Genomic DNA, 22,700 nt, shown 5'->3' with positions numbered 1-22,700 from the left:
TATATATATATATATATATATATATATATATATATATATATATATATATATATATATATAGGTATATATAAAATAAACAAAGTCTCTCGATGTACATTAAAAAGGTGGAAGTGTATATTTCGAAGATTTGACCCAAACCCAAGGAGGAAAACGTATGCAATGTGGGATAGTAAGCGTGTATACGCTCGAACTCAAGTCGACTATGATAAAAACAGATCCACATTTTATCAAACCTCTCAACTGTCATACTTACGTGCGGACCGGAAAATAAGTCTACCGTAAGTTTGAACTATCACCGGGGATATCGCTGATTCCATCTTTTAGTACTGGCTGGTCACAAGGCCACAAATACGCCAGGCAAAATGGAAGATTATTCTGTCGATAGTACGGGCGATATTTGAAGATGTGCTTCATTGAGAAATGTAGATATTATACCCTATTAGTTGATACATACTGTCAGTGACGAGTTGGAAAACAGTATGTCAAGAAGAGTGTATCATCATATGTGAAATCAGGTACTGAACAATCAGGGCTGTGTGTGCTAAACTTCTGTGTAGAAACACCAATCTTGGATCACTAGCAGTAAAAGTTGGGTTTGCTTGGTTTGAGCAACGAGGCGTACCAGCAACTGATTTTCTAGAAATAGTGTCATATAGTATGTGACGAGTTTTGTGAGTCGGTTGGTAATACGGAAAAGTATAAAAGCAAAAAAAGCTCTTAACTCACATGATCTCCTAGGATGGATACGTTATAAATCGTCTGTGTAAAGCGAATGTTTTGTATGTTAACAAATCAAGGTCACCATTGTGATGTTTTAAATAGTATCTATCACAAATACGACAGGCCTGCGATTCCGAAGATTATCTGACACGATACAGCTGTGACTGCTGTCCAGATTAGAGCGACAGTCGATATGCCCGGGTCTATCACAACATAAATAAAGTGAGCTACGAGTTGTGACCTCTAGCTGAAGCTTGAGGCTATGCATATCTGTTTCAAATTTAACATTGGTGAGCCGATACCTGCGTCTGTATACCACTAGCATTTCATACCACTTACTTTTATTTGGCTCAATCTCGCTTCATGATTCAAATAGATATGTTTTCCCAGGGAAGTGATTTTGCCACAATAAGGCTCAAACATCATTACTAGAGATGTATGTGTAGCACAGTAAGATATTGAATAGATTTGCACATGCTATAGAATAATACACCTTGCCACCCGTCCAGCCATAAAAAAATCACTAGTCTAGATACATGAATTGTTCTATGATGAGTAATTTTGAATCTCATCTAAAATTTTATATTCAAAAGTGACCAGGGTTTGTAACAGAAATAATGTTATAGTTGAATTCATTGAGCTCAGGCGATATTCACTTGCTCACAGCATGCTAAAATGCACCTTGCCATCCGTCCGGCCACGAAAAAAATTACTATTCTAAATATATGAATGCTGCTATGATGAGTAATATTGAATTTCATTATAAAAGGTATACTCAAACGTGACCAGGGTTGAAACAAGAATAATGTTCATAGTTGAATTCATGGACCTCAGATGATATTAACTTACTTACATATTGCAACACAACTGCATCTTCACTTAAATTAGCAGAGTCCACCTCAGGGAGAGAGCTCATTAGCCGAGCACTCTTTTGATGATCTGACCATGATCAAGACCTAATCAGTAAGAAATCTAGCATAATAAAGTATCAAAACAATCGTGAACAGGAGAGTTAAGGCGCTCATCGATACGACTCCTTTGGCCCAGATTTGTTGGCGACTTGTATTTCACAGTTACTTTCTGCCTGATAGCTTCATCTCACCTATATCGAACCCATATAATTCTCTATATTTGACCAACATTATCTGTGATATTAAATTTGAACCTATTGAGCGTAGCTCACACGTTACTTATTATCTTATATTACACAGATGTTGGGGCCGAAATTGAATAAATTCAATACTTGAACCGATTATAAATGAATTACAACACTTGAAACTATATCGAAATGTTTTCTTCTACAAAATTAACGAAAGCTTACTGCATTCGCAATAGATGATGTTACGGTATTTCTCTATCGCACATGATGATAGTCGCTAAGGGTAGTGCTTTCTCCCACACTAAAGATTTTCAAGGACACGAAAATGCACCGCGATTCGATTTTCAACGACACAGCGCATTGTGAATTTACGGTATACGACTGCTCAGGAATTTTGCTGTTTGTAGTTTCTTCGCCGAAAACTGTCGTTAGGATGGGCAGGAAAAAGATGTTAAAGCTAAACTACAAGGTATTGATAGAATCGCTGTTTCAATCAAACAGAGGGAGGCTACGAGATTAAAGATATTAACAGCTAACGGCTTTGGGCGGTAGTTAAGTGATATAGTGATGCGCGATCATGTCTGTCTGAGTTAAGTTGCTAGTTATAAATAGTCCTGTCCACTAGACCAGGCACACATATTCAACTTATCCTTTTTTGTATTAGGTTGATTGAAACTGTCGTATCATGCATCGGCCAATGATTTCGATGGCTGTATGTACTGTGACTACTTTTTGAGATCTAAACGTTGAATACCATTCAAAAGATAAATAAAATCTCAAGTTAGGTGGTATATGTAGCCGACACTATAGGTATGACATGTCAATTATTCAAGTTTTTTTCCGGCAGAACACAAGCTGAAAGTGGCGAAGTATTGAAATACATTTCAGCACAACATGGAGGCTATCAAAATTGACCGTGAAGCAATCATAACGTTATACAAATTTTGAGCTTCCATGACAAGAACGGATGGCTTTCACAACTCACAAAATAATACAATATTTTGCTACCTATTCTTTGCTCGCCCTATATCCGAATTGGCGTCCTGCTGGTCATTAAAACATAAACACCCATCCAGCCTGGCAAATGACGTTTTCGAACCGCAATCACAATATAGTGTATGAAAAACTTTGGAATAACATTAGCCGCTCCTCTTCCTTTCGTTATACCGATACCTTGTATTAAGATAGATAGTATGGGTGGTGGTGCAATTCAGATTGTCAAAAAATATATTGTCTCACCAAAACTTGCGTAACTAGGAACATGGTATACCCTAACTACATTAACAGTAGTTGCTATAATTCGAAGGTAAAAATATTGAAAGCATTCTACCATATTTATCAAATTGAAGTATTGCAGTATAGCGGCATATAATCGGTCTCACAAAAACAGTCACACCGTCCGCAATTTAAGAAGGTATACCAAGGACACCAAAAAAGTTAAATCGCGGCAATTCGCGATTACATGTGCACATGCCATTGATTCCGCAATGAAACTCAAAATCGCAATCGTGGGCAGCTTTGGCAAGCTATCACATGTAAAGCGAGGTAGCTTATGTTATCAGGAATATGTATTTTTTTCGTATATAAATTGATCATATAAACCTAGCACAGTATATCACATGTCATTGTTTCCATAGACTCTTAATCAGTACGACCAATAGTATATATAATCAAGGAATCGAAACAAACTGGACCGGATTTCTTTTTACATATCGTACGTTTCACCGACGATACTGGCGTGAAAGAGGTATATACCAAGCACACACACACACACATATATCCATTGATGTAAAGCCTAATAATAAAAAACGTTGCAAGTTTCAAGTATGTGCCCATATCAGAATATACAGTACTCGATGCTCATGTTCATTCTTGTTTTGATGTTTCTCTTCACATATACATATGCACAACCAATATACATGTATGCGAGCATGTACATCAGTATTGTGTTAATGCACATGTGCACGGATTTTGTCTTAAGCAACAGAATTCATGTGGAGGTAACTGCACTGGACAAGTGAAGATAAATTCAAAATAAAAGTAACTTGAGACATGAGGTCAATTGCAAGTCATAAGTACAGCAATTACACATTGCAGGCAGATGTACAAGTAAATGTATACGCGCAAGTACAGGTACAGTTAAGAGTACAATTATGAAGTCAAGTACGGAACATCAATACTTACAAATACATATGCAGTCACCTGGGCATATGAAGCCACACGGTACATACAAGTACGAGAATACACTTGTATACTTTAATATGAAAGCACAAATACAAGTGACGCTGAAAATTTATGTACGCATCCAGAGGTACGCGCACAAACTTCCCCCCTCTCAACAATTACATAGAAGTGGTTGAATATACATGTTTTTGTACACTATGCATATATTGCATGACTCATTATTGTAGCGCTTCCCTTAAATATATTGACAAGTATGTATGCATTATTTACTTATCCGGTTTCATTTAAAAGTATATACACCTATACGTGCATTATGTGTCTGCATGTCAACTCGACCAAGTGCAAGAGGGTTATTTTTGCAGCATAGTGTTGCACAACTAATCAATACTTTGACACAGACATATGAATATTAGGTACAGCTCTATGTTTACCTGTGCGCGAAAAACAAAAAGTCATTCCATTGGTATAAATACTCTTCGCAAGTACACGACTGCATATAGGTAGAGGCTAGATGGTAACCCACTCTTTTTGCAGTAAAAGTAGCACCAAACAGACATATCGATCTAGTTATAAGGAATAATAATATTTTTTTGCCTTGCTATGTACTTCAAAGATACTCAAATATAAAATCGTAGCACAAATTAGAGCAAAAGTAGTATTAATATCTAGCATACGTACAATATTGGCAATCAAGCTTGTGCTACGATTATTGCTACTTTCAATCAAGTGTGCGGATAATTTTTTCAAGAAAGTTTACGCTTATATCCGTACTCACAAAGTTTGGCAGTCTACACGGAAATAGCGCAATACAATAAATCAATCGTCCACATAATTATACAAAAGTACTTGTATCTGGTATGTAGCTGGAAATTCAGTTCAAAATGCCATTGCACTTTTTCTTGATCATCACAGAATATGCTGGTTCCCCACATCAACTTACTCCAAGTACAACTCATATGTTTGAAGCGAGCTGGCACACATTGTACAGTACATATCCGTACATAGAAAAGCCCAAGCCATGAAAACGACCGATCAAGATTCTCACGAAGAATGTAAAACAGTGCGACATTGTGTGTTTCTATGCGTGCACACACTTCTAAATAAAAATCCTAGATATAAGCATAGCAAGCTGTTACGATAACAATCAAGTCGATACCGATACCCGTGTTCGTGTTTTGCAGTGCACGTCTTATACACCTACACCACGGTCAAATTTATAATTTTGCTATTAAAGTACATTTTTGTATGAGCTAATCGTTTCTGTATAAGACTCCCTTGACAGCGTTAACAATGCCGTACACCTGAGGTTGGCATTTCGCTTCCAAGGTCTTTGTGTATGGGAGGGGCACATCCACGGATGCCACACGCGATACTGGCGCATCTAGATAATCGAACGCTTCAGCTGCAGGAAAAGAATATTCGGAAATTTTAGCAAGACGGAACAACTAGAAAAGTCATATTCATGCGATATACCACGCGCGATACTTGGATACAATAAATATATTGTGCGAACTCGTGCTACAAATCAAACCTTACAAAGAAAAAAAAGAAGAGATATTGAACATCAACTAACATTGTACTTCTGCCTGGTATGGATACATACATTCCATCAAACCAGCGGCGATCTCAGCACCAACTCCGAAATGTGCCCAACCGCTCTCAACGGTCACGATTCGGTGCGTCTTCTTCACGGAATTAATAACTGTTTCCATATCCAGAGGACGGATAGAGCGCAGATTGATAACCTCGCATGAGATACCTTCCTTCTCTAGCTCAGCGGCCGCTTCTAGTGCTTGGCCAACAGGAAGTGAGTGGGCTACGATAGTGCAGTCAGAACCTAAGGGTGGAAGAGATTGAATACTTTAGTCGTGGAATTGCGATGATACAAAGGTTTCGTCAGTACCCGAGACTGAGAAATCAAAAGTACTCCTAACCATGAAATGGATAGTACTGGTCAGCCCTGGGTTACAGTGGTAAAGTCAACTCCTGGCATTTGTGAAACGTGTATAAATTCATGTCAATACTATTCTATACGTTTCTCTCTCGAACACAATACCTTCTTTAGCGATATGCGCCTTTCCAATGGGAAGAGTGAAGTCCTCATTGGCGTACTCTTTCGATACTGGGAAACTCTCTCCATATATCAGCTCATTCTCTAAGAATACGACGGGATCAGGGTCCCGTATGGCTGACTTCAATAGTCCTCTGCAATCCTCTGCGTCGTATGGTGACACAACCTTCAGCCCAGGGATATGACCAAACCAGGCGGCATAGCATTGGGAGTGCTGTGCACCTACACCGGAGGCCTGTCCGTTTGCGCCTCGGAATACAATGGGACACCTTAGACGTCCACCAGACATGTAGTGACCCTTGGCAGCCGAATTAACAATCTGCGATAATTCAAATGTGTTCGCAGTCATTGATTAGATAGGGTTTACAGATACGGGAGAGTTCGCAGCGATTACAATGGTGTAAACAGTGACGAGAGTCGCAGTTAGAAGTCGAGAGGACAGGCATATCCATGAAACTCGAAGGAACAAGGTACAGATCAAACTGATACTATCACTCCAGAACTGTATGTGCGTATCACTGCGACATATTTTCACTAGCGTCCTCGAGGCGAGAGAGTCTAAGGCAACACGGAGCACAGATATAATGATGCGGGTGACAGCAATACTGACAGAAAGATGAATGATTCCCGATCGAGGGTTAAATTTCTCTATACTAGTGACTCGATATGTCGGGCCAGAATATATAGAAGCACTCTGGAACAGGACTCTCTGGTTTTTGTTAATTTAAATGTAAGCGCTAATAGATCCTCTTATCGCCAATACGGAAAGGTACAAACGACAGACCACAAATAAAGCAATGCACAGATACAATGATTTAATAATCTTCTCACTATAGATCTTGCTCCACATATTCCGTAACGATTGTTCTCTTGTTATGAAAAAAATCTAATCCTGTATACACACCACCAACACATACATATCACATAAAAATTGTATTAACTACCAATATTCCACATCAAGACAAGTTGCCTACGTTCGTATTTATAAAACTTACATGATCGATCGACTGCATCGCAAAGTTGAACGTCATGAATTCGCAAATAGGCTTAAGACCTTCCATAGCGGCACCCACTGCGATTCCTGTAAAACCCATCTCAGTAATTGGGGTGTCGATCACACGCTTGGGGCCAAACTCGTCCAGCAGGTTTCGGGTGACCTATGACAGTGAAAGAATTGATCTGACTCAGCCGTTGCATCGTGTATGATGTGCTTATAAAATTACACGTTCTGAGCGCTCGAATACAAGGGTAACGATTAAGACACCATTTAAACAGAATACGATACCATCAGCAGGAAAGCATTCGAATACTATAAGCATAACTCCTAGTCAGCGCAAATGAATTGATATAAGAGAATTTCATAGGATGTACTCTTCAGAACTATATGACACTTTCTTACTCGCAAGTAGAATATCATAGACACAGGCAATGTTTCCTTGTAAGCATATAATTTTGTGTCACCATGCGTGGTAATCTGGTTTAAATTGTGGCCTTATGATTCATGTATAAACAAGATAGTGCAACAATCAATCCAAAAACGGCAAGATATATTGTACATCTTTATCTATCTATCTATATATGCCATTTCCCATTTAATCCACAGAAAGTGATATAAGCCTCTAATAGCAACCTATTGAAAAAGAATCACAGACACACAGCCACTGCAGCACACTTCATTGTAAGGTCCTACATACACAAAATTAATACTGTTATAGAACATGAACAGATAAAAAAGGACACGTGCAATACACAACAAGCAAAGAACGATCATACCTTGTACGCTCCGTTATACTGTCCAACTTCCTCACCCAACAGGAAGACATCGGGGTCCCTTCGCATCTCTTCGGCCATAGCGTCACGCAGCGCATCTCTTACAGTGACCTGTGCAAATGCTTCGCTCGCATACATGCGCGTGTGTGCCTGAACCGGCTGCGCATAGAGTGTACGATATATAAAGTATGGAGTATATGGAGTATTGAACTCGAATTAAAACCGAGCTCTGTGACGTAAAATACACGGCGATGAACAACGTAATATATTGTCGGTTAGTGTGCGCCCATCGCTTCCGAACGATACGCGTCGACACGTCACTACCACACTTTCAAGGTTAGAGACAAGCATACACGTATATGCATGCGTACGTCTCGGGCAAACTGATATATATATATACTCCACTGATCACTCCCATAATAATACCCATAGCTATAACTGCCGCAAATTTTGAAACGAACTAATCTGCCCGGTACAACACTCGGCTGTAGAGAAATACACTTGTGCAGACACACAGTGCACGTGCATGTGTTGTCGTGCTTACCTTGAATAGCCTTTGCATGCGGAGAACGTTCATGTTTGCGAACTAGTTGTACTCTAACTAACCACTTTCGGGTGTGTGTGCGTTCTTCTAACCAGTTTTGTGTATTCGTTCACTATATAACTAATCACTCTAGTCTCCACAGTCCACACGCAACAGAGCCTCATAAAAATTAAAAATTATTGTGATTTCATATATGTACTCATTAACTCATATCCATTTGCGATTACTACCACCAAATTAGGAAGGAATATAATTAAAGGTTCGGTACCTGATTTTGGCGGGTCCAATCGTGTGACCTGCGAAGTTCGAGAATCGACAACATCCACGATGATGACCCTCATGAACATCGTCCTAGACTCCTATACATCATCGCACATCTGTTCGATATATTATTAGGTGATATCATATGAGGTCTCTTGTTTGTTATATTTACTATTTTCTGGGGTTAATTTTAATACTATAAATACATCTCGCGTGTTTATTCTATATTAAATATTGTAACAAAATATATATTTTACATTCGCTACGATCACAATAGAGAAAGATACATATTAAAATATTATTTCTACTAGTAGAGTAGAGAGAGAGAGAGAAGTAAGGGGAGGTGATGAACTAGTGTACTCGATGCTCATCTGATTGCATGAAATTATGAACTACATACCAGCACAGAAAATATACCAGTCATCTTGACGTCAAAACGTTTACCCATACACGTTCACGTACGTGTATATAAATATATACATAGGACATATGTAGATACATATAATTGCAAGGAGTCCAGACACTCGTAAGACATGTCTAATTATATCGGACGGCCATGCACGCAGTGCGCACAGCGTGCCAGTACGGTTTACAATGTATGCACAAAATTAAGTAGAAACTTGCATGCTATACACACGAAAGTAAGACAACGGAAGGTGAGTACGTTACAATCACCATTACCAATATACCCTCTACGCCTCCAATTGAACGAGGCTAAGACCTGGTGCGACAGTGGCGAGTGGGAGCTAGGGGTTTTAGGTCAGAGGCTACTGAGAAAAACGGATCATTTGACCGTCAAAACATCTAGCAGCTGCCGGACTTTTATGTATACAGAAGCAGGTACCCGACCTCTACTCAACGACACCCAGGAGTTTGAGATTAAATCAGTGGAAACAAGCAACTTTGTTCAACGGATATGTCAGAAGTGAGTAAAGCAACAAAGCAAAGATCTATATCGTTGACCACTCAATTGAGTTTGCTTTAGATCAATTGTGGTCCACAGGACCAATTATTTCTCACGTCTTTATATGCGATTCGAAGCCTGTTAGTGCAGCTTCGATATAGAATCGAGTACTTGAGATCAAGGATCCTTTTGTATGTGGTGATGATAGTGTTCAGTGAGCATACTATCGAGTCAAGACCAATAATCGTAAATGCACTGGACAATGGTATTACTATTAAAGCAGTGATCCATAGCCAAGTCTAGATATATGTAGTAATTTATTAAGATATAAACATCCCATACTTTCCAATAGCTCGCCGATGACAGACCGGTCTGACTCACTGTATTTTACAGCGCCCGTCGCAGATATAGGCAGCCTGGATAAAGTAAAGTAAAGTCGGTTCTCATGTATCTACTTTTTTTAATATATGCGTGTATTTGTTAGTTGTTGCCCAATGTTTTAGCTGATTTCTACTTGCTTGCAATTTTCAACTATTTGCATTACACAAACTATAGGATAGTAGGAACTTACTATATCATTATGCTCATTAGCTGCCAGGATGGGAAAATCTGATAGTGAGCGATATACCACCGGACAGTACGCTGGGCGAGACACTGAGTGCGCCTACTATGTCTTGCTGGATAGGCGAACCAGGGGTGGTGACACAGGCCCACTACGATGTGGCCAATAATATATTCGTTCAGTTGCATGGACAAAAAGAAATAACGTTTTATCACCCGAATCAGGTAAAGTAATGACGTACATTGCGAGTACAATACTTTTATTGATTATAGTATAGCGAATGTCGAAAATAAATGCGGTTTTCAGTATTCCTGATCGGTAACTTCGATTTACTGGCTTGTACTCTCGTTTGCAGGCTCCCAATTTATATGTATTTCCAGATGCACATCCGCGGTCGCGAAAGTCCCAGGTATGCGTTTGAAAAGTGTACGAATTCAAGCATGTGTAGCAATTGTTGATTGGGACACTTCCATATTTCGAATAGACGACTCCGAGTTTGTACGCGTGCACCCTTGATGTTGTTGTATGGATACAATAATTCCACAATTGTATGTTTCTTTCAGAAGACCAATAATCCAATTCTTTATCCCTATGTATGTGTCAATAAAGGTATATCTGCGCATATATAACGCCCTGGTGTTAAAAATATATTTGGGTATTGATCAGATACAGGAAATTGCCTACATCGACAAGGGAGCGGTACATTGGTAATTCTATAGAAAGTTTCAAGATCCTTTATAAATGTTATCGTTAGATGCCCACACATTAATAGCGATTTTTCGGATGTGTGCGTACACAATGTAGTACAAAATGTAGCTCACACTGACGTTATTCATATACTATACTTTTGTCACAGGTGGACTTTGATCAACCCAACCTCTTGCAATTTCCCGGTTTTGCGAGTGCAGAGAAATGGCAAACCGTCATTTTAAATCCAGGTAAAACTTGGATACCAGTGGATTCTTGATATCGTATGGTCCAACGCGGAAAATTGTACTACGCCTATTCGCCTCGCCGTCCTCCTAGTTTAGTGAAGTGCACGCAGTCTTTCATCTATAATCTCTCAATCAGAAACAACTGAATATCATTAAGGTATCTGCTATATCTCAAGACAAAATAGGACTTGAATATTTACATTTTCACGCTCACAATATAATTCTGTAGGTGATGCGGTGTACATACCATCCTTCTGGTTTCATCACGTCGAAGCCTTGACAACTTCGGTGTCTGTGAACTGCTTTTCAGAATCGATCCTGAAATTCTACGCTGCGAGTATATTCAACCACAAGATTGATAAGCTGGCCGCCGTCCGGACACATAAGAATGTCAAAAGAAAGAAAGAATTGGTCGTAGACTTTGTAGCACAGCTAATAGCAGGCTTGGGTATGGTGCACACATTGAAAGTGCCATTTTCTGAACCTGGTCCATTTCTACAGGGAAAGATGTTTATTACACATCTCCTTAAACCAAAACATGACCTTCGTGACTGACCACCGATTTGACCATCATCTCGATATTTAATATGCAGGACTTCGCAAGGACTTTGTACAGCAGTTATACCACAGTCGCTACTCACCGCTAGACATCTCAGCAGCTGCCACGAAGTCTGAAAGTTTCTGTCAAAGGTCGCAAAAGGAGCCAGTATTTGCTGGAATCGAATTAAATAAAAGAGTGCTGAGTCAGGAGTGCAACGATGCGTGGAATCTGGAATTGGCACCGCTATATACTATCTTCGATAAAATTCGAGGACCCGATAAACAGGTGAGTAAGGGTATTTACAAGTTACTCTTGGTTTGTTCCTACCATGCTGATGCGCTCATACGTTGATTAACATTTTCCCGAAGTGCATATCGAGATAGACCACTTAGCATATCATTTCAACTTTATATCCGGCTCCCCATATTCCATATGATATAACTATGCAGGCCGATAAAGATACTTCTTATTCTTCCGGAGTGGTGGAAATTGTAGCCAGCCACTTGGTAGAGTTTTGGGTAGTACGTCTGTTTGGGTCGAAGAATGCGGGGCCAGTGCTGCGCCAATTGTCTGAAGACGAATTCTAAAATCCGACTTCAAGTACATACATTCGAATACCACAGTACTTGCCCAAAATGCGTCTCGGGCGATGTATGGAAGTTATGCATTCTATACGGTGGACGTGAAGAGATTCACCTCCATTTCCATCTACCCGGGAGTTGGTCGTCATGAATTTTAACCACGCACGTGAATCCAGATTCATCACAATTGGCAGAATTTTCCCTCATATGTAGAGCAATAAGAATCACTTCTTCGTGATTTATGATGATATGTGCTAAACAAGTCACCATGAAGTAGAATGCGAAGTAGGTTTCGCTTCCGAGGTTGTCCTATGGTATATAGGCCTGTGGAGCACTACGTGGAGCACGTTGAGCGCCGCGGAGCACGTAGTAGCGGACATCGCAAATACATCGCAATTAGGTCCAGAAGCATCTCGAAGGGCATTTAGACTAGATTACTAGACACTGAATGTTGGCTTCAACCTGTTAGAGTTGAAGAGATGACCAAAATAAATAATTTTTCATTCAATTTAAACTGTCAAAAAAAATGTCGGACAAATGTACTACAGGCAGTAAGGTTACAATCCCGTTGATACTTACCCAATCGCTTTTTTCACGCACTCCATGATTTTGTCAGTGTCAACGTTGTACCAGAACACAGTCCAGGGCGATTTCTGATCCTTGATAGCACCGTGGGCCCGGTCATAGTACCAATTATTCGCAGAATTACTAGACCTCGATCTCCAGAACAATGACGGCTCACCCTTTGTGAGTGCCTGATGTGTATCCAACACAGTCACCGAATGTAAGAACATACTTAATTTGTTTTAGGTCAAGGTTCCAAATAAAAATTTCCAAGGATATGTATCAACAATGTTTCGAAGAGTCCTGCACACACCTGCCAAATTTGCTCTCCCAGTTGATCACCTTGGCTTCCTTGTTGCACAGCAATTTTGTCAAGATATGGGATTCCTCCAATCGTCAATACAATTGCTATCCCGCGTCCACTCTCGGTGACGTAGAGAGATCGAAAACTGCAATTTCGAAGGAGTATCCGGAGTCGAATTTAAAAACCAGTCCACCGGTAATACATCCCAGAACACGGAGACGATGATATAAAAAAATACGTTACGAATGATATGCAGAGTTTAAGACAGCCTTCTTACCTGTCTTGAATGGATTCGAAGTATGAATCGGGGATTGGTGAACGAAAGGAGCCTTCCAAGACTGCCTTCACAGCGGGCAGATCAACCAGCGGGCTGTTGAGATCAGTGATCCTGGTGATCTTTTGGTGCAGTTGATTTTCAGTATTCGTGTAGTGGTCAGATTGTTTGAAGGTATTAGGCCCCACATTGTGCTTTTATGTAGATATGCGTGTATATCTTACCGACATGTATGTATATAATCACGACTGGTCAGAAAATATATCGCAGCGATAAATCTGAAGTATTTTGAATACAGAATATAGACTTACCTTGTCACCGCGGACTATCAGAGTGCCTGCGCCTTGATGCGTGAACAGCTCTTGCGAGAGAAGTGCTGGTGTTGTGATAGCCAGCGTAGCGCCGACATCGAGGGAACTGAACGTATTCGCTGCATCATTGAAGTCATTACGGTCTCCTTCCAGAAGTCGAACACCTGATATTACTGACGGTTCAGTATTTATAAGTTGATGATACAGTAGCTCCCTTTCTACGGCAAGACTAATTGATCCTATTGTAAAAGCGAATAGGCATACCGACATTATCCGCGTCTGATCAAGAAAACTAAACTTACATACCGTTCTCTGTGGGCTCGTTTCTACTCAAAGGAAGCAGATCACGGGCAAGATTGATATACTTGAACCTATTCCCGTCCTCATCTCTAAGACATCCCTCTGGTCGCAGCATAATGACCTGCAACGGCCCAATTGACCCATGACATGTGTTTGTATAATTATAACCTAGTGCTAATTATATTGCTGATACTAATGCACTGCATGAAGGAGCGGATTCAGATGGATGTTCAGTAGGGAGCATGAAAGCACGTGTCACTACTAGCACTGCATGTAAACAAAATTTAAAAAAATCCGAATCGTGTTGGTGTGACCGGTACATACAAGCTCATTCCAGTAAAAACACAACACACCTTAAGAGGCGAAAAGGCCTTTGCAAGAGCACTAGTTGCTTCCTGAGTACTGAACGAAAGAAGGCGATGACAGTCCACTCCCCACCCTAAACTCGAAACTATCGGAATCAGGCCCTAGTCTTGCAGGAGATTGGTGTTCAGTATATAAAGGCCGTGTTAAGAAGAGCCCATATAGACGCACTCACATGGACAGTTCCCTATATATACTATGCGGCTGTGGTGTCGAGTGGCGCAACTAGCCCATCGCTCTGCTGTGTTCATGTGAGCTACGCGATCATTCAATAGAAGTTGTGGGAGCACAATAGAACGAGTAAACGATAAGAACAGCACAATCTCGTTCGTAGTGGAAATTGAAGTCGCTCGATAGACAAAAAGAAATTCACCAACCTGTCGGAATGCTGATTCTATGACCGTATTGTTCACACTCAATATACTCCCGGCCAGACGTTCCCAAACTTTCGGACCAGAATAATTATCCATAGTCTTCGCCCTGTAAACAGTGTCTATTAGCGGTACAGCCCCGATATCGAATTCTTTACTTAGCGTTTCGACGAGCGCAGCATTAGCCTTCTCCATATACTCAACAGCTGCCTCAGAAGCCTTCAACTGTTTGCTTTCATCGACATGTAACATATCTCTCTCGCTTTGCCCAGGTTCCGATTCCTCTATGGAAGTCTCCGCATTGACAATCTTTGACAATGCATCGCTACAGCGACCAGAGTATATGCCCGCACCGTGTACCACTATGGGCCGAAGCCCAACACGGTGTAGAAAGGATAAGGACGCCGCCGTCTGGTAAAGGTGATCCTGAAGAAGATAACGTTTATCGAAAGCAATAAGCGACTGTGTAAAAGGGTGAATCATAAAAAGTATGAAGCGGTGATGGAAGGGATGAAGGGGATACAACAACCAGTACAAGGTACACTCTTTATTGTGAGCAAGGTTTAGGTGGCACGACGACACAATAGCGGCGACAAGGCATTGTGATTCAATAGTAGAAGAATACGCAATACAGCCAAACGATAAAGATCTACAACAGATATAGGGACATTAATCTTTCCCGGAGCACAAACGGAAAGATTCTGTATTCGAAAGAAGATCTCGAGACGCGTCACAAATCTGAAACTTTAATATTGAAATTTGAAGAAAGAGAAAGCAGCATCAAACATTGTACATTGGGATCGGTTTATTATGACTTAGCAGAAGTAGTATGGCTCTAAAAGGGTGGCATTCAATCCGCGTTACACATACCATCAAACCATGTTGAGTAGCGAAAGAAGCGGGAGAATGACAAAACATAGTACACGTGCAAAGCTCTACTTTGAGTTACATGATGAGGTATATGCATAACGTACAGGGCCAGTAAATTTATGAATGACAGGATTGTACATCACCCGATGGTGTAATAGTTGCAATAACAGAACACTTTGAAGAGCTCGTTGAGATGGAAAAAAGAAAAAAGAACACGGTGCGGCGCGCTAGTGAAGATTTTCCATAGAAGCGATGAACTGTAATGACAACACAACACAATATATCTCAATATGAACAAATATTTTGTATTAGGTATGCAAATAATATACAGGAGCAGGCGTCGAACACTACATTACAACTAAAATCACAAGACTCGTGATGTTAAGGTGAGCACAAAACAGAACAGTATAAAATTGATAGAGAGCGCGTCTTCAGCACATGATTTTCAATCCAAAACAGGATTTCTTCGCACTTACGAACAATTATATGTAGCCATGTCTTGCTCAAAGAATGTTGCCTAGATAGGGCATGTACAGAATTCTGAGATGTCAAAACAAACGGTTGGACTTTATGTATGAAGGTATGCACATACTCGGTTGTGTAGCACATCTCCGCTCACTCTGATAATTGCGAATCGATCCTTCCCCGCGCTACCGTAGTACTTCAAGTACTGTCGAGTGTCGGAGTTCTTATATCCGTTGTAAGCAAAATTTAAAAGAGAGGCGGATGTCAACCATCAATGTTAATTTTATATACTAATATAGGACTTCGAGACGAAGTACATAGGGAATCGGTTCAGACATAATACTCCACAAATTAGCGAGAACTCTACAAATTGAAAACATTATCAATTTCTCCAACATGCATATAGGTAGCTATATTCCTACGATGGTCTCGCCATTTATGCATATCAAATACTACAGAAAGTCGCACTACTAAATCAAAGTATTCGCAAAATCAACTTCGTGTTGTTAATTGTAAATGTCGCAGAGCACAGAAATTTATTGGGTACATACTTAGAATATCAATCAAGACAGCAATCTGATGGTGAAGCACTCGATATACACATACGTTTACAAATCTTGTCAAGTGCATGGAGCGGCATTCCATACCTGTTTAAACAATTGTAAGAGTTGCGTTATCAATAGGTTCTGGCCTTTGTTCGCCCTTCTCCCTTGACTATCTGCTACTCCGCCAACAGTACTGTATTCCCTCTTAGTGGAGGATTGAAGCGTTTGAACGTTGATCACGTTTAACCCTCGTCGCCACATAGTTAATTAATTAATGAATCAGCTGTAGTAACAGTACTGCTTTCTAATACACCGAGTTCAATTTGTAACCAACGTTGCGAGATCTATTATCAGATTGTTTTTTAATAGTGAACTAGAGATGAACCAATAAATACACAGCATGTCTGAATGGAACAGATGTACAATTGTGTACATATTTTATTTTTACACATATAAGGTATATATATGTGTAATTAAAAAAAAAGCCCTACAAGATGTATGTAAATATCATGACAAGCAAGAGACCTAATGAACCGACAACCATCTCACTCTCTCTACTAAAATAAATACTAATATGTAGTAGTAGAATATTTAGAATAAAAAGTAAAAATATGAGATTGAGGGAGAAAGGACGAGTCCGTAGGACATTGTAGGACATTCTAAATATAAAAGTATATGTAATATTTAAAATAAATAAAAAATACATATATATTTCAACATGATGGCATAGATGAACAGATTCTGTACATACCTAAATCGTGTGCTAATGTTGAACAACTGATAGGTCCTTCTTCTCTCTAAGAGAGAGCAGTTCATCGCAGCATTCAGGTATACGTGCAAAATTTGTTCAAGCATGGCTGTCTTCGAGGCATCCTGGTTGAAAGTAAGTTATAATTCGGTAAAGTATTGGCTACTTGCGTTCACTACAGAGATGTTGTCTACGGTTCACAGTCCTTTTTGCTCAGAATTTGTTTACCAGGAGGGGTTGAAGTTCATGTCTAAGCGTATGTACGATGAGGGATTCGTTCGTTATTCTTTTTTGTCACTGCCGTCTTATAGCTCTAAGTGTGTGGAAAATTTGGTAATACGACTATACTACAATACATGTCGTTTTAGACCACGATTCAAAGCCTTCTAAAAGAACATTAGAATGCATTATTTGGAAGGTTTGCAATTCTTTCTAAAAACTGTGTGCGGTTGTCCATCCCTGTCTACCAGCCCTTTATGGACGAGAGCGAAGGTAACTCAACACCTGTGCAAGGGCTGAAAGCACTCTATTCCGAGGCTCTGCTAGCTGCATACTACAGCACAGCTGACACGAATAGTGCATTTAATTCGGGGGATACAGCTTCCGATGATCACGAGAACACACTCACTCCAGCATTACCGACACGGATACCACTGACAGAGCGACAGTGGGAGACTGCGATGACGCGCTTCAGGTATATACTTAAACTTCAATCACTTCAATCTGTGTGAAGTGTGTAGTTTTTTTGCCAAGGGAACACATTCTCGTTAGGTCAACTATAGCATGAGAGCACATAACCGGGCTCGCAGAGGCGCAGTTAAAATGTTCAAATACTCAGCCAATGATAGTTGTATTCAGACTATGTCAATGTTTTCTAAAGAGGATCACACATCTGTATGACTTGCTTTTGAATGTTTTGATATAATATCATGGGGATTTCTATTGAACAGGCGGAAGAAGATTATGGACGAACGTGGATTAACTCGGATTTGGTCTCGGATCATAGTAGTAGAAGAGACGGATGTCACGACGCCTATCGGTTTGGAACAGCCAACTCGTTCTCCTCTAACACGAGAACAGCAGATCACTAAAGCCTCGTGTTTAAGGTAGAATTCGACAAGTGTAGCTATATTTACCATTCGGGGCGTATTCTGCATAGCTATGACAAGGGATACGTCTATGCTACAGTTGGTTACACGCCGATGGAACAGATCACACACAACCAACGATGGCTTGTGTAAGCACAAGCTGCTGCTTCGATTGTCTGTGCTTCGCAGCCTGTGTTGTGTTGAGCTTCAACAGCTTTACTAGCATTTGAGGTCCACAATTTTCAACTAGTAACAACGCTTCCACTACTTCTACTTACTATAGGCGCAAAACCTCGATGAGACTCTCGGGGATTACGCGTGTGTGGGATGTTGCAACGAGGAATCAAGAAAAACTAGCACTACGTGATGATCTGTTCTGGGGTGGATCTGACACACTGGACCAATCACCCAAGAACCGACGTCGCAGGTATGCTTAAATACAATACATTCTGATAGTGAAGAAGGAGATGAATCGAGGAGATTCCGCTTGTGTAGTCTGTCATTTAATGAATTACATTAATACGGTCACTCCTTTCCCCCATAGGTAGGCAAAATAAATCAGGACCGACCTAATATTTGATACCAATGCTATCTAACTCCTAACTTTGGCACTCACCACATGCAGGCGAAAGCGGATCATGATTAGACGAGGCTTGTCTCGAATATGGAGGTTGCCAGAGATAGTTCATTCGCACGTCACTGCAATGCAGCAAGATGGCATGACAGTAGGGGAGGACGAAACCTGTCTCTACCACTCACGAAAGGATGCCATCCCCGATAGCGACTATGCTGAATCTCAGGCCGCCTACTTAGTCGCACCGTATGTGCCAACGATGGTACTGAGCGTCTCTGATCTAACCACTTCAACCCGCGGACAGTACTTGGCCGTGGATGCCTGAGCTTCCCTTATACATGCGAAGTGTACACATGTCGTTCCAAATGAATTCTAAGTAGTAGAACGAATTCGCATGATTCACAGGGTGAATTTCGTCGCTGGCCAACCGCTTCATGAATACTTTTGTACATAGTAACCAAATTCAGTATGTGGAGGGGGACAACTAGCGCAAGGTTGTTTGCATTCAGCCATTACTAATTCGATTGTGATCACCCACATTGGAGCGACGGCCCAGAGGAAACCGAATATTTTGCCCAGACCATAAACTCTGAACGGGAAAAGTCTCGACAGGATTTCGAAAAGGTAATCTCAAATGTTCGTTAGAGGAAAAATATACGAAGTACTATTCTTATTCTCACTCCGATCAATTGCGCTACGTTTTCTGTTTCTTTACCGCCTTTGAATGTGAAATGGCGTCTCGCTTATTGCGAGTTTTCTCTTTGTCATACGCTGACATCGACGTTATGCCTTTACGCTTGATGGGAAATGCCCTCAGTTGGCGCAGTTGATTCTTGTTGGCCTTGGGAATCTCCATCACCCAATCCGGTACCTCGCACCCGCTCTCTAACATCACATTACCTATCGTACGCAGCATAGGCCGATCATCATTGGTGAAGAACGTCACAGCTTTGCCCTGACGGCCCGCACGCCCAGTTCGTCCAATGCGATGGATATAATCCGCAGTCGATTGTGGGAAATCGTAGTTCACCACGAGATTCACCCCTTTGAAATCGATACCACGCCCAAGTATATTGGTTGCAATTAGCACCCATATCTCGCCTAAACGGAATTTCTTGATAACGTTCTCTCGCTGCAGTTTATATGTACGGGTAAGAGTATTAAATCAGATATGGTGTTCGCAATGGACAGTAATATTGAATGCAATACAAACAATCGTGATCGATTCATTTCAAATCAAATATACGCACATATGCAATCCAATGATTCAATTCATGTATACATATAGGCACAAAATAAATTCATACACATACACATAACATAAGAATATGCAATTAGACATACTATATATATATATATATATATATACATATCTATATGTAAGTGTATATGATACCGTGCAGGTGACATACCTGTAACTGCGTGCGTTCCGCGTGGATAACATCCACGTTGATCCCATCGTAGATGAGCTCTCTGAAGAGCTCTTTCGCTCGCTCTACACTTTGCACAAATACTAGACACGGCGGTTGAAGTCCCTGTCATTAAATATTCCAGATAGTATATCAATGATCCATACATATATACGGACAGACCAAAATCTGCATGTCCAAATACCTGGAAATAGTCGGTTCAATGTCGATACATCACTTTTTTGTATGATGAGATACAATGTATATACATACAAGTGATAATCGCACCTAGCAATAATTACAGCAGGAACACACATACCTGCTGTATCAGCTGACGGATGGCCAGTAACTTGCCGTCCTCACGACCCACAAATAGAAGCTGCTGGTCGATCAGTTCTGTAGCCGCATTTGTGGGCCCTATCCTAAGCTTGACCGGATTGCGCAGAATCGTGCGTGCCATCTCCTCCACCTTGGCGGGAAGTGTGGCACTAAACAAGGCGAGTTTGAGTTTACTCGATCCACATGCCGCTATGATTTCGTCAACCTGTTCTAAGAATCCCATCTCCCACAGTTTGTCCGCCTCGTCCATTACCAGCCACTCCACACTGTTTAACCTGATAGTAGAATTCTGAATCATACCCACCAATCTCATGGGTGTACTAACCAACAGGTCAAATTTCTGGTTTGTCTGCGGTCCAAAACTATTGGCACTGGCTGTGGCCTTAGTGAGGTAGTGTATCTTCAGTCGCAGCCCTTTGGCTAGCCTTTCACACTCGTTATAAATCTGCCTACCCAACTCTTTCGTCGGGCACAACACAATACCTCTGAAACCGACGTTACCGGGACTCTTCAAGGCGTGCAGTAGCGGCACCAGGAATGCCATAGTCTTACCAGAACCCGTAGGTGCACATGCCAATAGATCGCGACCTTCCATCATAGTGGGGATGGCTTGCATCTGTATAGGGGTCGGTACACTATACCCGCATGTGACTAAGTTGCGTTGTACGGCCGGATTGAGCTTGTACACATCCGTTAGCGAACTAAAAGTCCTAAATGGTACTGGCACGTCACTACTGCCAGATACGTTGATCTTGTACTCCTTTCGCAAACGTGCTAAACTCTCTTCTTTAGTCATCTTAGCGGGGTCAGCCTCTGCGTTATCTGTACTATCTCTACGTTTCCTCTTCTTATCTTTTTTATCCTTCTTATCGCGCTTTTTTGACTTCTTCTCGCTCTTTTCTTTCTTGGCCTTTTTGACCTTTTTCTTTTCCCTCGATCCCTCACTACTATCCAATACTTCTGCTACATCCTTGGTTGCTATAGTCTCTGTAACTTTTTCCGCAGTACCGAAGAAATCTAAGGCGGACGGCAAAGTCTTTGCAGTAACAACGTTTGCAGTGGCATCTTGTTTCTCAGAACTAGATCGAGTAGCTTTAATGTTAGCATCGAATCGTTGAGCCTCTTTTGTCTTAGCAAAGTGTGCCCCCAGACGAAGCGCATTGAACGCGGTCCCCGAATCCTGCATTGCGAGAAGGTGTACGAGTATGTCCGTGTGCTTTAGCTGGGAGTGCTACGCATAGCTGATATACTGTTATTTATTATTAGTTAACACAAAAATTCTTGAGATGAGATATGTATGTACTTATTTTATAGATTTTAGCATATTGTAAGAGTGCACTGGTACAAAAACACGTGTGCACTTTATTTCGGAAAAAACGATGACTTCCAAAACACATGCCTCCTGAATTTGAATTATTACCTTACAGGCCATCATATTTGACTTAGTAGTGTTCACTCTCAGAATCTTCAGTAGAAAACTCATACAGTGTTCTCAGCGTAAGTCGCATCAGTACATCATCATGACGGATAAACAAGAGGGCAACCCGGAAGTGGTTGTGAACAAGAACAAAAAGTACAGAAAAGAGAAGCCTTGGGATCACGGTGGCATAGACCACTGGAAGGTTGACCCGTGGACAGAGGAGGATGCGAAGGCGAGTGGCGCTCTGCTAGAGGAGAGTATGTTCGCTACCTTATTTCCAAAATATAGAGAGAAGTATCTCAAGGAGATATGGCCGCATGTTACCACTCTTCTGAAGGAGCATGGCATTGCTTGTGTATTGGACCTGGTAGAGGGTAGTATGACGGTGAAGACGACACGTAAATCGTATGATCCGTATGCGATAATTAAGGCCCGTGATCTAATCAAGTTATTAGCGAGAAGTGTACCCCTTCAGCACGCATCCCGTATATTGGAGGTATGGCATTGTTTCGTGTGTCCACATAGTGATGTTTCGATATTGTAATTGCACTGCAAACAGCTATAATAAGAGATAGTATATATA

At 40.9% G+C, this 22,700-nt stretch overlaps 6 protein-coding genes across 9 annotated transcripts in view; 3 read left to right on the top strand and 3 right to left on the bottom strand.

The window, feature by feature from the left end:
- Positions 1-5,147: 5,147 nt before the first annotated feature.
- On the bottom strand, positions 5,148-8,530 carry SARC_04511 (pyruvate dehydrogenase E1 component subunit beta, mitochondrial). Its single transcript, XM_014301660.1, has 6 exons — positions 8,389-8,530; positions 7,848-8,003; positions 7,070-7,231; positions 6,060-6,393; positions 5,607-5,840; positions 5,148-5,405 (listed from the first exon to the last, which is right to left on the bottom strand). The coding sequence occupies exons 1-6, from the start codon at positions 8,419-8,421 to the stop codon at positions 5,254-5,256; spliced, it is 1,071 nt and encodes a 356-aa protein (XP_014157135.1). The 5' UTR covers positions 8,422-8,530; the 3' UTR covers positions 5,148-5,253.
- A 360-nt stretch (positions 8,531-8,890) lies between these two features.
- On the top strand, positions 8,891-12,676 carry SARC_04510. Of its 2 annotated transcripts, XM_014301659.1 has the most exons (8): positions 8,891-9,574; positions 9,906-9,978; positions 10,145-10,339; positions 10,471-10,524; positions 10,972-11,053; positions 11,280-11,498; positions 11,644-11,876; positions 12,041-12,676. In XM_014301659.1, the coding sequence occupies exons 1-8, from the start codon at positions 9,183-9,185 to the stop codon at positions 12,176-12,178; spliced, it is 1,386 nt and encodes a 461-aa protein (XP_014157134.1). In that variant the 5' UTR covers positions 8,891-9,182; the 3' UTR covers positions 12,179-12,676. The 2 variants fall into 2 exon arrangements, with proteins under 2 accessions (XP_014157134.1, XP_014157133.1); XM_014301658.1 differs by having other exon boundaries at positions 8,891-9,978.
- On the bottom strand, positions 10,504-16,800 carry SARC_04509 (hypothetical protein; the record flags this gene model as incomplete). Of its 3 annotated transcripts, XM_014301655.1 has the most annotated exons (11): positions 10,504-11,763; positions 11,919-12,634; positions 12,752-12,927; positions 13,050-13,185; positions 13,318-13,436; positions 13,626-13,789; positions 13,932-14,046; positions 14,279-14,392; positions 14,666-15,085; positions 16,122-16,217; positions 16,642-16,800. In XM_014301655.1, 10 exons carry the CDS (start codon positions 16,798-16,800, stop codon positions 12,610-12,612), a joined length of 1,524 nt encoding a protein of 507 aa, XP_014157130.1. In that variant the 3' UTR covers positions 10,504-11,763; positions 11,919-12,609. The 3 variants fall into 3 exon arrangements, with proteins under 3 accessions (XP_014157130.1, XP_014157132.1, XP_014157131.1); XM_014301657.1 differs by having other exon boundaries at positions 10,504-12,634; positions 13,626-13,798; XM_014301656.1 differs by having other exon boundaries at positions 10,504-12,634.
- Positions 16,801-17,253: 453 nt separating this feature from the next.
- SARC_04508 (hypothetical protein) lies at positions 17,254-20,252 on the top strand. Its single transcript, XM_014301654.1, has 6 exons — positions 17,254-17,422; positions 17,758-17,981; positions 18,238-18,393; positions 18,659-18,802; positions 19,001-19,573; positions 19,863-20,252. The coding sequence occupies exons 1-5, from the start codon at positions 17,393-17,395 to the stop codon at positions 19,272-19,274; spliced, it is 828 nt and encodes a 275-aa protein (XP_014157129.1). The 5' UTR covers positions 17,254-17,392; the 3' UTR covers positions 19,275-19,573; positions 19,863-20,252.
- Positions 19,644-21,883, bottom strand: SARC_04507 (hypothetical protein; the record flags this gene model as incomplete). Its single annotated transcript, XM_014301653.1, has 3 exons — positions 19,644-20,081; positions 20,362-20,484; positions 20,678-21,883. 3 exons carry the CDS (start codon positions 21,881-21,883, stop codon positions 19,644-19,646), a joined length of 1,767 nt encoding a protein of 588 aa, XP_014157128.1.
- A 264-nt stretch (positions 21,884-22,147) lies between these two features.
- SARC_04506 (ribosomal RNA assembly protein mis3) overlaps positions 22,148-22,700 on the top strand; it is a 3,582-nt gene continuing 3,029 nt past the window's right edge. The window contains exon 1 of the mRNA XM_014301652.1: positions 22,148-22,613. Coding sequence (XP_014157127.1) covers positions 22,218-22,613 — 396 coding nt within the window. The 5' untranslated portion in view covers positions 22,148-22,217. The remainder of the gene's footprint in view (positions 22,614-22,700) is intronic.

The sequence above is a fragment of the Sphaeroforma arctica genome, assembly GCF_001186125.1.
Source record: "Sphaeroforma arctica JP610 unplaced genomic scaffold supercont1.256, whole genome shotgun sequence".
In the NCBI taxonomy this organism is placed as follows: domain Eukaryota; class Ichthyosporea; order Ichthyophonida; genus Sphaeroforma; species Sphaeroforma arctica.
This window is presented reverse-complemented; position numbering and strand designations above follow the sequence as displayed.

Excerpts from the sequence above, each read along its gene's own strand:
- SARC_04510 (XM_014301659.1), top strand. The coding sequence starts at position 9,183 with ATGTCTAATTATATCGGACGGCCATGCACGCAGTGCGCACAGCGTGCC. Across the intron at positions 9,575-9,905 it reads GTTCAACGGATATGTCAGAA|CTCGCCGATGACAGACCGGT; the intron begins GTGAGTAAAGCA and ends ACTTTCCAATAG. Across the intron at positions 9,979-10,144 it reads ATATAGGCAGCCTGGATAAA|CTGCCAGGATGGGAAAATCT; the intron begins GTAAAGTAAAGT and ends TATGCTCATTAG.
- SARC_04511 (XM_014301660.1), bottom strand. The coding sequence starts at position 8,421 with ATGAACGTTCTCCGCATGCAAAGGCTATTCAAG. Across the intron at positions 6,394-7,069 it reads CGATGCAGTCGATCGATCAT|ATTGTTAATTCGGCTGCCAA; the intron begins GTAAGTTTTATA and ends GAATTATCGCAG. Across the intron at positions 5,406-5,606 it reads CGCCGCTGGTTTGATGGAAT|CTGAAGCGTTCGATTATCTA; the intron begins GTATGTATCCAT and ends CTTTTCCTGCAG.
- SARC_04508 (XM_014301654.1), top strand. The coding sequence starts at position 17,393 with ATGGCTGTCTTCGAGGCATCCTGGTTGAAA. Across the intron at positions 17,423-17,757 it reads TCGAGGCATCCTGGTTGAAA|CCCTTTATGGACGAGAGCGA; the intron begins GTAAGTTATAAT and ends CCTGTCTACCAG. Across the intron at positions 18,803-19,000 it reads CCCAAGAACCGACGTCGCAG|GCGAAAGCGGATCATGATTA; the intron begins GTATGCTTAAAT and ends CACCACATGCAG.